This window comes from Cibotium barometz, chromosome 49 (genome assembly GCF_041138505.1).
Source record: "Cibotium barometz isolate CiBa-2024 chromosome 49, ASM4113850v1, whole genome shotgun sequence".
Lineage (NCBI taxonomy): Eukaryota > Viridiplantae > Streptophyta > Polypodiopsida > Cyatheales > Cibotiaceae > Cibotium > Cibotium barometz.
The window spans coordinates 1,157,894-1,175,238 of record NC_141094.1 but is presented as its reverse complement, the minus strand read 5'-3'; the positions used below and the strand labels follow the sequence as shown (position 1 = coordinate 1,175,238).

The 17,345-nt window shown below is 48.9% G+C and overlaps 1 protein-coding gene across 4 annotated transcripts in view; it reads right to left on the bottom strand.

The window, feature by feature from the left end:
* The window catches only part of LOC147610180 (Peptidyl-tRNA hydrolase II (PTH2) family protein), a 90,293-nt gene extending 73,485 nt beyond the window's left edge, over window positions 1-16,808 (bottom strand). Inside the window, exons 1-3 of one of the 4 annotated variants that reach the window (XM_086786249.1) lie at window positions 16,697-16,771; window positions 16,570-16,633; window positions 16,274-16,483 (exon numbers count right to left, since the gene is read on the bottom strand). In XM_086786249.1, coding sequence (XP_086642375.1) covers window positions 16,274-16,483; window positions 16,570-16,596 — 237 coding nt within the window. In that variant the 5' untranslated portion in view covers window positions 16,597-16,633; window positions 16,697-16,771. Of the gene's footprint in view, window positions 1-16,273; window positions 16,484-16,569 lie in introns of all 4 variants that reach the window. The other 3 variants (XM_086786248.1, XM_086786251.1, XM_086786250.1) reach the window with 3 other exon arrangements.
* Window positions 16,809-17,345: the final 537 nt, after the last annotated feature.

Below are 17,345 nucleotides of genomic sequence, written 5' to 3'. Positions count from 1 at the left end.
TAGTCAGCTTGTTGAGTGCACGATAATCGACACACAACCGAGAAGACCCATCTTTCTTCTTGACAAATAAGATCGGAGCTGCAAATGGCGACACGCTGGGGCGGATGAAGCCAGCTTGCAACAATTCTTGGAGTTGGCGGTCCAACTCCGATTCCATTGCCTTAGAAAGGCGATACGGAAACTTGCTCGGGGGTTCCGAGCCTGGGAGGAGGTCAATCTTGTGATCCTCCGGTCTGGATGGGGGAAGCTGGGGAGGGAGACTGTCCCGAAGAAAAATCTTCTGGAACTTTTCATGGAGAACCGAGTACTTCTCGGAAGCACTGGCCACCGTCTGGGCTGTCTGGATGTAAATCATCGCACACTGTGCGCCTTTCCTGACTGCTCGCTTAGCCTGCAAGTGGCTTATGAGCGGAAAGTTTGGAATACCTGGCTCACATTTAATGGTCACCGGGGTGTTTGACACATTCCGATCGATCTGGAACGTGTGCTTGTCCCACTTGACATCTGGAAGAAACTTGTGAAACCACTGGATACCCAAAATTATGTCTGCTCCTACAAGAGGGGCAACCATAAAGTCATGCACAAATTCTATGCCCTGAATGACTAACTTAGCACCTAGAGCTTCATACTTGACGCTCGTTGTCATACCTGTGCTAAAACCCTCAACCTGTTTGTCCACTGGAGTCAGCTCGAAACGGGCACGCCTAGCGGCCTCTTCCGTGATCACATCCTCCGTGCTGCCGCTGTCAAACAAGACAACGGTTCTCTGGCCACCTATGTAGCCAAAGGACTTGAGCAATTCGTTGCGCTCATACTACTGGTCATGGGCGCCCTTCTGCTTATCTTCGAGCTCCCGGCTAATAATTGCTCCAACTGAAGCACCGGGGGTTGAAGAACCAGGGGTAGCCGCTGGGGTCTGTGTGGGAGCTGTGCTCACCACGGAAGCTGTGGAGGCGGCGGCGGCCTTTGGAGGCTTCTTCGGACAATCCCGAGAAGTATGTCCTTTTGTGTGACAAAAGTAACATCTACCCTCCTTCCTATACTGAGCAAGCTCCTCAGCACTCAACTTGCCACCTGTCTTGCCTGCCTCCGCTTTCTGGTCTGGAGTAAGCTTAGACGCATTGTTCGAGTTCTTGGAGCCAAAGGCTCCCAGGCTCTGTCCTGGGGAAGACCCCGTCTGGTTCTGGCTTTTGACCCCCGAAGCGTTAGCCTTGGGAGAAGCCGACTGGGAAGTCTTGGGCTTGCCACCATTGTGTTTCATTTCTGCACTCTGCGCAAGCGAGAGTGCGTCCTCAAAGGTGGCTGGTCTAAACATACGCACCTCCCATTGGATGTGCGTGTCCAGGCCATACAAAAACTGCCCTTTCTTGTCCGCATCAGATAAGCCTAATTGTAGACACAAGGTCGAAATTCTATTGGCAAACTGAAGGACTGGTTGCGCATTCTGACGCGCACCCCTGAACTCGTCTTCGAGTCGCTCAAGGTAGTGGGGCGGTAAAAACCGCTGCTTAAGGTCACGGACGAACTCGTCCCACCCATAAGCTGCCATACCTGATCTGGTGTGGGCATGAGCCCACTGAGTCCACCAAGGAATGGCCTCACCTTCCAAATACCAACTGGCTAAGATCACTTTGTCAATATCTGATTTCCTAACTGCGGCAAAGTAAGCTTTAAATTGATGTAACCATGAATACAGAGTAGTGGGATCGAGTTTACCATTATACTTACTGAAATTCATTTTCTCGGGAAAATGATTCGAGGGCGCCGCCGGTGTCAATCTGGCGTCCAAAGCTCGGAGGTAACGCTCGTGTTCCACTCGTCGCATGGCTTCGTCTTCTCGTTGTCGAATCTCCAATGCACGCATCTGCATCTCAAGCAAGGAGCTTGGCTGCGGCTGTGACCCCTCGAGAGGGTCCCTGTGACGAGGATCTGGTATCTGGGGTACGGAAGGAGAGGGAGGAGGAGATGGAAAACGCGACGCTGGAGAGCGAGAACGCTCCTCCAGAGCCAAAATCCGCGCCTTCTGCTCATCCAACTTGGTTGTCTGGTCTGCGATTGCTCGCATCATCTGCTGGAACATGTCTTGTACACTCAAGCCGGGTGCCCTCGCTGGGCTGCCTGGTGCACTCTGGTCCCATGGTTCTGGTTCTCTCTCGTCGCCGAAGTTCGCCATAGCGGGAAAATGCAGTTCCTTTCCGGAACGCAATCTGACCATCCACTATCTGTGTGGGAGACTTCCGGAGGCTTCCGGAGGCTAAAAACCAACCGTCCTTCGAGGGACAGGAGTCACTCCGAAAAGGGTAGTCCACCGGCGTCTAAAAATCAACCACACGAGCGAAAAAATTTTCTGGTTTTCTTTGCTGAATCTTTGTCCTTGAAGTAGGCTCTGATACCACTGTAATATGCGGAAGCTTCGGAGAAGGATCGGTACTTCAAAACTCAGAAAACAGCACTCTTTTCGCGACGGAATTAACGCACAAAACTGAAAGACGATGTGCAGAAAATAGAGAGAGAAGGGGGAGATGGAGAAGGACACAGTATTGGGTCCCAATTACCCTCTGTAGGGCCCCCACCACGGATGGTGTATTTGCTTTATTAGAATGATGTAAATCTGAAACAAATACAAAGTACTTGACCTTTTCTTGGCTGGAAAACCTGCCCTTGACCTTCAGTCCTTCACCCCTTAGCTTTAGCAAACCCTTGGCTGTCCTGGCCCTTGAATGCTTGATGCTCTTGGTGAATTATGAGATAGGATGAATGAATTATGGGCTGGGCTTTTATACTACCTCCCTTCATGCAGTCGGCTGGCTTCAGGACAGCCCACGACTGATGAGTATTTTTAATAAAATACACACTTAATAAAGTGTTTTCACACTTGTTTGATGGCTGTCCAGCCTGCGCACATGTTCTGGGCAGCACCCTGGCTGCTGGGCATGCTGCGCATGGGTGTGGGACTGCCCCCCCCACACCTGGCCGCCTGCTGTTAGGGTTTTAGTCTCTGCCGGCTGCCTGTCCAGGAGCTCTGGAGCTGGCCGACAACCCCTCCAGCCCTTGCCTTGGCTGGTGGGCAATATCTTGGGCCCTCCTGGCCCCTTGGGGGTGGTTCTATACCTCCCCCATGCCCATACTAAGTATGCCAATGCAAAACCTTGCCCTGGGGTAGCCCTATGGGCTGGCCCCATCTCTACATGCAAACTACATGCCTACAGAGGCCTGGCATCCAGTTGCAAACCAGATACACAGCACATCTGACATCATTCCAGAGGGAGACTCACAGCGCGGACTGGCACTGCTTCATGTGCAGGACAATGCACACCTGACCTTGGACTCATGTGCAGGACAATGCACACCTGACCTCGGACGACTGAGATGGATCCCTGGCTGACTCGTCCCGGACTGGGCTCACATGGGACCAGTTCACCATCCCAGGTCCTGCACCTTCTGTACAGAAATGTCTACGTGGCATCCAAGTGCGGGATGCACGTGACAGCTGAGGCAGCAGTCTTTGGAGCGGTAGTCTTCTTAGGACACTCCCGAGAAGTGTGTCCTTTTGTATGACAAAAGAAACACCTATCCTCCTCCTTGTACTGAGCAATCTCCACAGCACTCAACTTGCCACCTGTCTTGCCTGCCTCCGCTTTCTGGTCTGGAGTAAGCTTGGACAGCCAGAGGCTCCCGTGCTCTGTACTAGGTAAGACCCCGTCTGGTTCTGGCCTTTTTCCCTCGAGGCGGTAGCCTTGGGAGTAGTCCGCTAGAAAGTCTTGGGCTTGCCACCATTGTGCTTCATTTCAGAACTCTGCGTAAGCGAGAGTGCGTCTTCGAAGGTGGCTGGCCTAAACATACGCACCTCCCACTGGATTTGCGTGTCAAGGTCATACAAAAATTGCCCTTTCTTGTCCGTATCAAATAAGCCTAATTGCAAACATAAGTTCGAAATTCTATTGTCAAACTGAAGGACTGGTTGCGCATTTTTACACGCTCCCCTGAACTCGTCTTCGAGTCGCTCAAGGTAATGGGGCGGTAGAAACCGCTCCTTAAGGTCGCAGACAAACTTGTCCCAAACATAAGCTGCAATACCTAATCTGGTGTGGGCATGAGCCCACTGGGTCCACCAAGGAATGGCCTCACCTTCCAAGTACCAACGGGCTAAGATTACTCTATCAGTATCATTCTTTCTAACTGAGCAAAGTAAGCTTCAAACTGATACAACCATGGATAAAGAGTTGTGGGGTCGAGTTTACCGTTCTTGAATGCCCCCTAAAGCTCGTGGAGTCATTCAGATCCACTGCCTTCTAGTCTCGACACCCTCTATCGATGTGGGTGGAATATGCTTGGCATATGCCCATAACGACCGGATATCATAAGTTGTCTACGATATCTTCTAATTGACTATCTCAGCCACCGTTGCCACGTTAAGTCGGATGCTCTCAACACTAATAATATATCCAAGGTAGTGAATCTCGAGCAGATATCCCATAAAAAAACGCATCCCAAAAATTGGGAGGTTTTGAAACGTACACGTTTTTTATTTTTTCAAAAAAACGCGTTTTTTTGCAACTATGGTGGTACCCACTCTTCAAATCTAATTTCGAGAACACCTTGGCCCCATTCAGCCTCTCTAAAATGTAACCGATTCGAGGCATCGGAAACTTGCTTTTTATAGTTAGCTTATTGAGTGCACGATAATCTACACACAATCGGGAAGAACCATCCTTTTTCCTAACAAAAAAGATCGGTGCAGCAAATGGTGACACACTAGCACATATGAAACCAACCTGCAAACAGCTCTTGGAGTTGGCGGTCCCACTCCAATTCCATTGCCTTAGCTAGGCGGTATGTCACGTGCATGCCACGTGGACATGCTTCTTCTGATCTGGACAAGCAGTAGGGCAAGGTCAGACACCTTTTTAGGGCTGAGTGGGACCAAGAGGACTCTAGCCAGTGACCAGCAACAGTAGATGAGAAGGCATGGACCAGGCGGCAGCCTCACAAGGCTGTGAAGGGCAGCGTGGAGCATTCGGTAGTGCAGCCCATAGTCGGTAGGCAGCCAGCAGCAGCCCGACAGGAGGAAAACCCCAGGAAGTGCTAGTCGGCAACATTAAATGCTGGTCGACAGAGGACAAGGGCAGTCGGCCAGATTTGGTTCTGGTCGGCCAAATTATAAGGGCCTATATAAAGAGGGCCAGGTCTCTTAGTCATTCATTCAAGTGCCCACTTGGGACTTGGGTCATTAGGTAGTCAGTCATGTAGAAGTACAAGACAAGTTACCTTTTCAAGGGAAGCTTAGCTTCCATCATGGCATTGTAACAGACAAGCATATAAATAAGATTTTGAGTAGTTTAGGAAACTGCTTTCTCTCTTGCGTTTTCTCCGGTTGTTTGTGCATCAAGCATCCAGTGGGAGTGCTGTGTTTCCGTTCAGTAATGATCTGGCCACAGAAGCTTCCGCATGTGACATTGGTATCAAAGCGCCAGCACTCAGCAGGATTTCCAGTGCTCCAAGAGCAGTCCCAAGAGAAGGTGCACAGTCCGAGGCAAGGAACACAGCTAAGGGTAGATCTCCAAAGGAGGATGGTCGGTGTTCAGCAAAGCCATAGAGAAAAGGCAGTCCATGGGTGGATGCCAAAGGGCAGACCGGTGAGCCCATAGGAATATTGGTTCCAAGGGATGGTAGTCATCCAAGGGTGGAGCGAAGATGCCGGTGATCAGCCTCGGGGAAGGACACCCAGACCCCATGTTCAAGGGATAGGGCATGAAGACAGGGGGACTCAGTGGATCAGGATGCAAGTTCTTCAAGTGGAGCAGTTGCGGAGGATAGCAATGTTTCCAGGTCAAGTCAAGTTGCTAGACATCCAAGGATGACAGTGAGGAGACACAAAAGGGAATGAGGGATGATCACAGTCATCCAAAGAGGCAGGTTGGTGTCAGAATATGCAGCGGAGATGATGACCAAATCTGGGAACACGAGCAAAAACGCAGGCAGAAAAAACAGCACAAAAAGAGAGATGTAGGCGTGTAACTCTGCTCTGATATACACAAGAAGATCCCGAATATGATACAATCAGTGGTATGGGGGTGGGGGCCTATTTATATGCCCCCACAAGTGCAGTCGGCCTGCTGAAAAAGGCTCCACGACTGCATATGCAGTCGGCCAGCAGCATGCACCCAGTCGGCCAGCTCTGAGGAGTCCACGACTGATCAAATACAGTCGGCCAGCTCCAATACACAAATCAGATGTAGTCGGCCAGCATATAGATCCTCCTGCCAACTCAGGGATGCCTCCCAAGCCACAGAAAAATGGGAAAAAATAGGGGAAAAATACGGAGAGTGGGGAAAAATGGGAAAACACCTCATAAGGGCGGGCACACCCACAACAAAGGCCCTGGTGTATAAAACTAGACAGGAGATGACTTCTAACACCCCCTCTCAGCTCCTGGCTGTGTAACCAACCACAGGGAGCTGGGGTGCCGCCTGAGCAAATCCTGAGAGCGACTTCGTGAAGAGGTCCACCGTACTGTCCTCCGTCGAACAGAACTCCAGCAAGATGTCATCAGCAACAATCTGCTCACGAACAAAGTGCCTCTGGATGACCAAGGGTTCCTCCAGTGGAAGCCCAAACCTGCAATGCAACCTCCTCCTGCTCCGTAAAACTGCTCCTGGGCCATAAGTAGATCCCCTCGTGTCTGAATCTCCTCCCCAAACTGAGTCACTCCTACCGCGGAGTCGGACTCCATCCAACAATCCCCCTCCTGTGTACAAGAGTCCATGATCCTTCGCATGCCGCAGAAACCACAGGAAACACAATCCTGCCTCACAAAGAGACATCTGCAACCAAGAGCTCAACTGCCTCATCAGGAAGCTCCCGTCCAATCCGGTGTCCATCAACCAGATCAATGAACCATACAGCTTCTGAGTCACAGAGACATCACACTGCTCACAAGGATCAACACCTGTTACGGTGCACAAGCAAGTCCTGGAAACCTTCTGAAGACCACGCAAGGCCTTCTGAAACCTGTCAACCACCCCCTCTGAATCCGGAACCACAAAGCCTGGAGAAAGCACCTCCTTCTACAAGTAAGCACCTGTCACCTGCCTGGCTTTCCGAAAGGTCCCCGTGGAAAGAACATCCTCAACTACTGGAAGTTCTATGTCCCGAACACTACGAGACATCAGAGCATAAGTGACCTGTTCAGCTTCCTCTGACTCACGAACACAAGAACTACCAACCTCAGTACTGGAAAGTTCCTGCCAACTGCTGCCATCTACTGGCAAGCTATCCACCATCTGGTCTCGGAAAGCCCGCACCTGCAGCGTATCCACACCTGAGTAGCTATTACCACATTGCCACTCATCACAATCTTGAGGACCTGGGAGAGAGAGTGCTGAAAGCCTGTAGACTCCATTCTCCACTCCACCTTCCCAAACCACTTGGCCTGTTGCTTTGTCCCGGAGAGCAACAAAATGCTCATCAAACTCCACCCGTACGCCAGTCTTGCAAACCTGATGCACTGACAACAGATGAAAACCTAGTGCCGGAACATACAACACCTGGGAGGAAAGCTTCCCCCCTCTGCCATCGGGAACTATCTCCATCCTGCCCTCACTGTGAACTGGGATAGTGGACGTATCCCCAGTAAGAATATGACCAGAACACCTGCAGAGATCCTGTAAACCGGAACGGGAAGGAGTCATGTGCCTGGAAGCACCACTATCGAGAATCCACCCCCGAGTATCCGTTGCGGAGAGTCCTCCAATCTCCTCCCTGCCTGAAGAAAATGAAACATCGGTGTCCATCACCTCCAGGTGCACAAAAGCCGGAGTCTTCGTGATTGCTGAGGAGTCTTCACCCTTCTCGGTCTTCCGCTTGGGACACTGCCTCCAGTAGTGGCCTTTCTCGCCACAATCATTACAGGTCCTCTCTGCCTTCAGCTTCTCGCGGTCAGCGTCGGACATCTTCTCAGAAGACTTCTCCGATGAAGCCTTCCCTTTGCCCGAGTTACGGCCTTTCGACCGTTGGCCAGTAAAGGCCTCCGAACCTCCACCCTGAGGAGGGTTCGTAAATCGTTCCTCCTGGTCCAAGACCATGGGCACAAGCTCCTCCCACGTGATGGTGCTGAGCCTGCCACTGGTAATCAACGACGAGTAGAATGCTGAGTACGAAGAGGGCAAATGTGACAGCAACGTGATGGCCATGTCCTCTGACGATATCTCCTTCCCAGCCTGAAGAACTTCCTGCTGAAGAGCCTACAGCTTGTTAATATGCTCCCGCATCGTCGATGACTTTGCAAGGCTCATAACCCGCATCTGTACTTCCAAGGAAATCCTCTTCATGGGCGATACCCTGTTATAAAGTGAGGCCAAATGCTGCCATATACCTCTGGCCAGCGTCATGTGCTTGACATGATTGATTACCTGCGGTGTGCAGTTGAGGAAAATAAACAAACGGACCCTGGCGTTGACGCGATCCCACATCTGCGTCTGGGCCTCCCGGTCCTTTCGGGTTGACGGTAACTCCCCTTCCTCTACTTCCGGCCGTGGAACACCAACAACGACGAAATCGGCGAGATCGTAGGACTCCAGAACGGATTCCATCATCACCTTCCATATGCCGTAGTTGCTCCCGTCCAACTGACGGTCCACCGGAAACGTGGGGAGTGTCGGGATCTTCACATGTCTCTCGGCCATCTCAAACAGATCTGCCATAGCGGGGATGTACTCTGAAAAGGGTGGGTGGGTGGGAACAAAGAAGAACTGATACCTGCAAGTGGCTGTCCAACAAATCAGCCCGCCTTCCTCTTGCTTCTCCTCTTCCCGAACAGTCCAGAACAGTCCACCAATCAGCCACAAAACAGCCCCCTCTTGCTCACACAAATCCCAAGACCTATCTAGAGCCTAGGCTCTGATACCATGTCAGAATATGCAGCGGAGATGATGACCAAATCTGGGAACACAAGAGCAAAAACGCAGGCAGAAAAAACAGCACAAAAAGAGAGATGTAGGCGTGTAACTCTGCTCTGATATACACAAGAAGATCCCGAATATGATACAATCAGTGGTATGGGGGTGGGGGCCTATTTATATGCCCCCACAAGTGCAGTCGGCCTGCTGAAAAAGGCTCCACGACTGCATATGCAGTCGGCCAGCAGCATGCACCCAGTCGGCCAACTCTGAGGAGTCCACGACTGATCAAATACAGTCGGCCAGCTCCAATACACAAATCAGATGTAGTCGGCCAGCATATAGATCCTCCTGCCAACTCAGGGATGCCTCCCAAGCCACAGAAAAATGGGAAAAAATAGGGGAAAAATACGGAGAGTGGGGAAAAATGGGAAAACACCTCATAAGGGCGGGCACACCCACAACAAAGGCCCTGGTGTATAAAACTAGACAGGAGATGACTTCTAACAGTTGGATCCCCGTCATCAAGTTTAGCAGGAGGGGATGTCAAGTGGACATGCTTCTTCAGATCTGGACAGGCAGTAGGACAGGGTCAGACACCTTTTTAGGGCTGAGTGGGACCAAGAGGATTGTAGCCATAGCCAGTGACCAGCAGCAGTAGATGAGAAGGCGTGGACCAGACCTCACAAGGCTCTAAAGGGCAGCGTGGAGCATTCAATAGTGCAGCCCGCAGTCGGTAGGCAGGTAGCAGCAGCCCGACAAGAGGAAAACACCAAGAAGTGCTGGTCGGCAGAGGACAAGGGCAGTCGGCCAGATTATAAGGGCCTATATAAAGAGGGCCAGGTCTCTTAGTCATTCATTCAAGTGCCCACTTGGGACTTGGGTCATTAGGTAGTCAGTCATGTAGAAGTACAAGACAAGTTACCTTTTCAAGGGAAGCTCAACTTCCATCATGGCATTGTAACAGACAAGCATATAAATAAGATTTTGAGTAGTTTAGGAAACTGCTTTCTCTCTTGCGTTTTCTCCAGTTGTTTGTGCATCAAGCATCCAGTGGGAGTGTTGTGTTTCCGTTGAGTAATGATATGGCCACAGAAGCTTCCGCATGTGACACGGTATGGAAACTTACTCGGGGGATCCAAGCCTGGGAGGAGGTCTAACTTGTGGTCCTCCGATCTAGATGGGGGGAGCTGGGAAGGGAGATTGTCCCGAACAAAAATCTTCTGGAACTTGTCATGGAGAGCTTGGTACTTCTCAGAAGTATTGGCCACTGTCTGGGCAATCTGGATATAAAGCATTGCACACTATGCCCCTTTCCGTATTTCTCGTTTAGCCTTCATGTGGCTTATGAGAGGAAAGTTCAGGATCCCTCGCTCACACTTAATAACTATTGGGAATTTGGACACATTTTGGGTAATCCGAAAAGTGTGCCTGTCCCAATCAATGTCTGGCTGGAACTTGTGAAACCTTTGAATTTCCAAAATAATGTCTCCTCCTACAAGAGGGCAACCATAAACTCGCACAAACTCGATGCCCTCAATCACTAGCTTAGCACCTTGAGCTTCAAACTTGATACTCGTCATCATGTCTGTGCTAAAACCCTCAACCTTCTTGTCTACCGAAGTCAACAAAAACCGAGCTCGCCAAGTGGCCTCTTCCATTACCAGATCCTCCGTGTTGCCGCTGTCAAACAAGATGTCACCAACCCGGACATTTCACAGTATGAAAGGAGTCCTCTCTCTTCATTAATAGAGGCTCTCTTGCTGCACACTAGCCTCTACCACCATTACAGGCTGCCCTAATGATGGCTACTCTCTTTCTCTCTCTCTTGAAGGCTGCCCATGAAGAATACCGGCTGTTGGGGACTGTTTTGGAGGCTTCCATCGCGAAGAAATACTGAAGGCAAGGGTATTTAATCATTTATTATGATTTCTAGCCATTGTACTTGTTGTACCAGCCTTTGTACCTACTGTACCAGCCATTATTGTACTGGCTGTACCAGTCCTTTGTACTTGTTACTGTACCACCCATTGTACCGGCTATACCAGCTTCTGTACTTGCTGTACCAACCACTGTACCTGCTGTACTAGTCACTGTACATACTGTACCAGCATTTGTACTTGATATACTTGCCACCATACCGAATATACCAACCACTGTACCTGTTGTACCAACCACTGTACCTGTTGTACCAACCATTGTACCTGCTGTACCAACTGAATGGAGAGTTGTACTTGCTGTACCAGCTCTATTGCATGAAGACCCGTGGTTTTTGGGGAAGAATCAGTACCCACACGGAGGTATATGGATTATATTGTTGGCTCGGCATTTCTACAGCCTGTGTTCCGGCTTGGTAGCCTCGTATTGGGCTGTGTTATGGCATTTGTATATGGATAATCCGGCATCTCCCGTGGGGAGAGTAAGGCCCTCAAAGCTTGTACATGATATTATTCTCCTTGGGTAATAAAATACTCCAAGGGAGGGGTCGGCCCATTCCGGCCTCTATGCGGTGTCACATGTGCAAGCTCCACTTTCAGCATTTGTGGATGTTTTGTCTAGCTTTTATGTCTCATGCAAAGTGATGATGATGGATATATGTTAAGGCTGTAGCCATGTTTAAATGTTTTAATATGCATTGATGGTATCAACAAGTGTGTCAAAGGTCCTAGTCCCCCGGGCACCTGCCGCGAGTTACACAAGACAATGACTCTTTGGCCACCTATGTAGCCAAACGTCTTGAGCAATTCATTGTGCTCATACTCCTCATCTTGGGCGCCCTTCTACTTATCTTTGAGCTCCCAGCTAACAATTGCACCAACCAAAGAATCTGGGTCCCGAAGAACTAGGGATGACCGCTGGGGTCTATGTGGGAGTGGGACTCACCACGAAAGCAGTGGAGACTAGGGTGGTAGTCTACAAAGTGGTAGTCTTCTTTGGACAATCCTTCGAAGTGTGTCCTTTTGTGTGACAAAAGAAACACCTACCCTCCTCCTTGTATTGAGCTGTCTCTTCTAGACTTAATTTCCCATCGATCTTGCCTACCTAAGCTTTTTGGTCTGGAGTAAGCTTGGGCACATTAGTCGAGTTCTGGGAGCCACAGACTCCCGCTCTGTCCTAGGAAAAGACCCCATCTGGTTCTAGCCTTTTTTCCCCGAGGAGGGTGCTTTAGGAGTGCAAGACTGGGAAGTCGGGGGCTTTCCTCCATTGTACTTCATCTCAACACTCTATCAGTATCTTTTTTTTCAACAGCAACAAAATAAGCTTCAAATTGATGCAACTAGGAATAAAGGGTTATGGGATCGAGTTTACCATTATACTTAGGAAGAGGATCTACTATTGGGTTTTGGAAAAGAGAAGGAGAGAGAGGAGGAGATGAAGAAAAGGGGGCGGGAGTATGGGTTCTTCCTTCCAAGGCCAAGATCTGCGCCTTCTGCTCTTCCAACCTGGTGCTTTGATTTGCGATTGCTCGCATCATCGTCTGGAACATCTCGTGCACACTCATGTCTGCCGTCCTTGAAGGACTGCCTGGTGCTTCTTGTTCCGGAGTTCTTTGTTCTCTCTCTTCGTCGAAGCTCGCCATTTTGGGAATATGCACTTCCTTTTCGGGAACGCAACAAAACCATCCATTATGCGTGTAGGAGACTTTCCGGAGGCTTCTAGAGGCTAAAAACCAACCGTCCTTCTAGGGACAAAAGTCACACCGAAAGGGGTGGTCCTCCAGAGAGAGAGAGAGAGAGAGAGAGAGAGAAATGAAATGAAATGAAATGTTATATTGACGTCTTCAAAAGGCCAAAGTGACCTATGAGACCAAAGTTACAACCATGTGACATCTGATACACTATCTGGAAAAGAAAAGAAAGGACTGAAGGTAAGTATCTAGTCCTACAATACATCAGTAGGGAGCATCTGGAAGCAGCAACTAGGGAGAGTGGGAAGCTAATGCTACTAGTCAGAATGGGGTGCATGAGTACATGGATACATGAATACATGAATATGGGGGAGTACAAAAGTGACAGTGAGTACAACAGTATATGGCTGGAGTGGTAATCATCCTAGGAGCTCTAGCATGGGTCTCTCCCGGATGGCCTGGATATCTGCCATAGTGAGATGCCTGGTCGGACGAGCCCGATGCCTCGCAATGATGCTCTGAATCCTCCGGTGTAGGCACCGTCTCTGATGTAAGGATCCGCGAACCCTCGGGCATCTGGATCTGCCCAACTGGATAGCTCTCTCAACTAGAGTCCCACGGGGTGCCCACTGTTGGGCTGTCGGCTGTGTGTCCTCCCGGGTAGTCCCTCTAAAGAAGTGAGTAATCTGTCTCTATGTGGACTCCCTGCCAGTCGGGCGTCTGCTCCTCATAATGGACTCTCTGAGCCTGCGGATCTCCAGGAGATAAAAACCCAAGCATCGCTGATCACAAAAGTCCATGACTCTAGCCACTGGTCCAAATCCCTCTCTAAAAAGGCAATGGTAGCGCCCTCTGAGAGAGAGAGAGAGAGAGGGAGGGAGAGAGGGGGGGGGGCGTTGGACATAGTATTGGGTCCCAAATACCCTTGTAGGGCCCCCAACACGAATGGTGTATTTGCTTTATTAGAATGATGCAAATCTGTAAAAATATTCTGGTTCTTGGCCATTGCCCAACAGCCAAGCATGGCTAGGCAGGCAAGGCAACCATGCCTAGATGGCCTGGACAAGCTATCGGCCAGCCTGCCTCACAGGTAGTCCAGCAGTAGGCGGCCATGACACAAGGGCTGCCAGCAACATGTCGGCCAGCCTTGACCAGTCTGGACAGCACAGCAGGAGGCAGCCAGCACAAATATGAAAGAGGCACCTATTTAAAGGCAGTTTGGCAGGTCGTGGAGAATATAAACATGCCAACCGTGTTTTATGCCAACCGACCAGCACCTAGAGGCACTATAAATAGCAAGGCTAGGAATTCATTTTGTCATCTTAGCATTCATAGAGGGTTGCAAAATTCCAAGGGCCAAGACAGCCAAGGTGAAGGTCATGGGCACTATGGCCCCCAAGATGGCCCACAAGGGTGGCCTAAGGCCTATCCCTTCTCTAAGGCAAGGGATGTAAACCCCTTTCTAGGGTAGCCCAAAGGGCTGCCCATCTACATGCTTCCTAAGACCCACGTGCCTAGTATTTGGCTACAAGCCCAAACCCCGGAACACCTGACATCATTCCAGAGGGTGACTCACAATACGGACTGGCACCGCTTCATGTGCACGACAATGCACACCTAGCCAAGACCATGTCCAGGACTTGTACACCTTGGACGCTTAGAGTGGAACCTTAGCTGACTCATCCCGGACAGGTGCTAATCCCTAATTTGCAATAGAAAAAGACTAGATCATGGAGCTCCAGCAGGAGTCATAGGCAGGGAAGGCTTGGATGTGAACCAAGACGCTGGCTCACATGGGACCAATTTCCACTCCACGTCCTGCACCTGCTATACAGATATGTCCACGTGACACCCCTCCCCCCCAATCTCGTCCCTCTGTCTCTTCCCCAACCCCCCCCCCTTCCCCCTCCCTCAGCCTCCCCTATCCGTTCCCCCTCTGCCACCCCCACCGACCCCCTCTACCACCCAGACCAGATCTAGAACTGGTGTGGACCTTGCAGACTTCGACAATTACACCTCTTGGTCAACCTCGACTTGGCCTTGGTCTCCAACTACGGCACTCTTATCAACTTTAACTGCCATAATTGCTTCCTTGATTATACTTGGCCTCATAAAAGCTTCCAACAGATCCAAAATGTTGCGGCATCAAGCTTGACATTCTTGAACATCTTGTGGCATAAAGCTTGACATTCTTGATCTCGACAATACTTCTCCTCATCTTGTTGCCAAAACCATTCTCTGATGGCAAGTATATCTTCCATAGATGACAGTTGCCTATCAGAGTTTGGACCTAGACTTGGTGCAATCTACGTGGAAAATTAGTGTTACATGCAAGAACTACACAAGGAACCCTAATGCAAATGAACAAAACTAATCGTAGATGCAAATAGGCAAATCCTAATTCCGCTGCAAATGGAAAAACACAAACCCTAACTTGTTGCATGCACTTCCTGCAAACCCTCATGCAAATATGATGCCTAGGAAGACCCTAGATGCTTTAATACCAATGTAACATGCTAATGCATGGGCATTGGTGTGGTTGAACTGCCTCTAGACGAGACAAAAGCTCTAATGTTAATGTTACATGAGACGTAGCACAAGCTTTTAATGATGATTAAGGAGTGTGTTAACTTGCTAATTTGGGAAGAGAGAATGGAAGAGAGAGAGAGAGAGAGAGAGAGAGGTGCACAATACTCGGTTCTGGATCCCAATCACCCACTTAAGGGCCCCCACTGCTTGCCAATGTAGTTGCTGATATCGCTGCAAACTGAAATGAACTACAATATGGGCTGAATCTGCAAAGTAGGACGGACCTGAAGGGATGCTTTTCCCACAAAGAAAAGCACCTTCGTTTGGCTTATCTGCTGCCCTGAATGGACTGGTTCTCAGCTGAACCTTGCATTTTTCTGCAGAATGTCTACGCGGCACCCTAGTACAGCAGGTGTGCATGTGACATACCTGCTCCATGTGCTATATTTGTTGTTGGTATTGTGCCTGTTTGGATCCCACATGTACCAGCTGAATTATTTTGGGGTTGTGCGTAAACCAGTAGCACATTTTTGTACCCGCAAATGTACCAGATGAGCTAGGTTGTTACACTTGTTCAAGGCCTGTGTGGGGAAGATTAGTAACCACAAGAGGCAAAAGTTTCAAAGCATTTGGGTACTTTAACTATCGAAATATTGGAAGTTGTGTATGGATAATCCGGCTATTCCTTGTGAAGAAAAAATAGTATAAATGTTAAAGACCCCCGAGGCATGGTTTTAGGCTTACTGGGAAGTTTTCCAACAATGTAGCTCCCCTTTCAAATATTTTCAAGGGAGGCAAACATCTGAGACAAAAGATCAGTCACACATGGAAGGCTTTGTAGGTTAAAGGAGGCTGCTGCGTCAGCAACTACAAACTAGTTAAACAAAATTTTAAATACCCTAGGCACTATCACAACCCTTCAACTCCAGCACTCGAACCTTTGTGTTGTGTTTAACTTCTTCATCAGCTCGCGGGTTGTGTAAAGCTGATCTTGGTTCAACACAAGATCTTAAAGTATTCAGGCAAGAGACCTTGAGCGATCAATGAATGAAGCTGTAAATTATCCCAATTTGTAGCAAAGACAGTTTTGAAAATATCATGTCAAAAAATGCAGTGTTTCGTGCTATAAAGAAACATGTGCAAGGCAACACTAAGGAATACAGAATTAAAAGCATGCCATGGGAAGAGATCAAGCAATAGCAAAGAATGATGGGACTACCATTTTCAGTTCTTCACCAGTAGAGGCTGGCACAGGATGGGCGATACCTCGCTTCCTTTGAGCACTATTTTCACTATCCAGACTTGGGCTTGTGTTTCTACGTTTGGGGAGCTCCACAAACAATCCAAGAAGAAACCCTAGGATTAAACCTGGAATAAAATTCTCTGCGCGGAGGCCGGAAGCCAACCAACTCGTCTGCCCTCTATTCTCCTGCTCCCCCCACCACACACAAGAAAAGTTAGAAATTAGCACAAACATTTCAACAGCAGAAACACCGAGAAGGAAGTACACAAGACCTTGGTTGCTGCAGAGAACCTTGCCATAGCTGCTCCTATCCAAGTATATTTGCAAAATTAAAAAAGATCCGAGATACCGAAATCACAAATAGGACAAAGCCACCTGCAGCCTGCTATGCCGACGGAATCACCCTCATAATTCCACATTGGAGTCCTAAATGTTTTCAATTCGTCCAAAACATTGGACGTGAAGCCTCCGTGTAAAGTATTTCCAACTATGACACGGGTAGTGCACATGAGATGACAGCACGAGACTAAACTCACTGGCTAGACTAATCATTTCGAATAAAAGAAAGCTCCTGTTCACATTTGCATTCCAATTGCTATCTAGCAATTTGAATGCTAACTTCTTCTTTTTGGACCAACAACATGCATTCAAATCGCTATCTAGCAGTTTGAATGCTTACTAGAAATCTCATTCCTTTTTCTTTTTCCTTGGACTAATAGATATATATATATATATATTACCAAAAAGCAACTTTACATCTTTATATATCCAGCTTCCCAACTGTATATTCAGACCATGTTCAGCAAATCACAAATTAAAGACCATCTATCATCTTCTAATACAAAAGAAGACTGCCTCCAAGAGATCTAATACCCTAACTGAATACAAGCCTCGATCATGGCTTCAGTTGTGCAACCTTTAGGAGGCTGCTTCTCCAAAACTTCACCTTCTTTGTCCAAATTTTCACTACTGCTCTGGTTCCAATAGGGTTCTCAATAAAGGCCACATAAGTGTAAACAATCTGCTTCTCTTTGAGGTGCCACCTTTT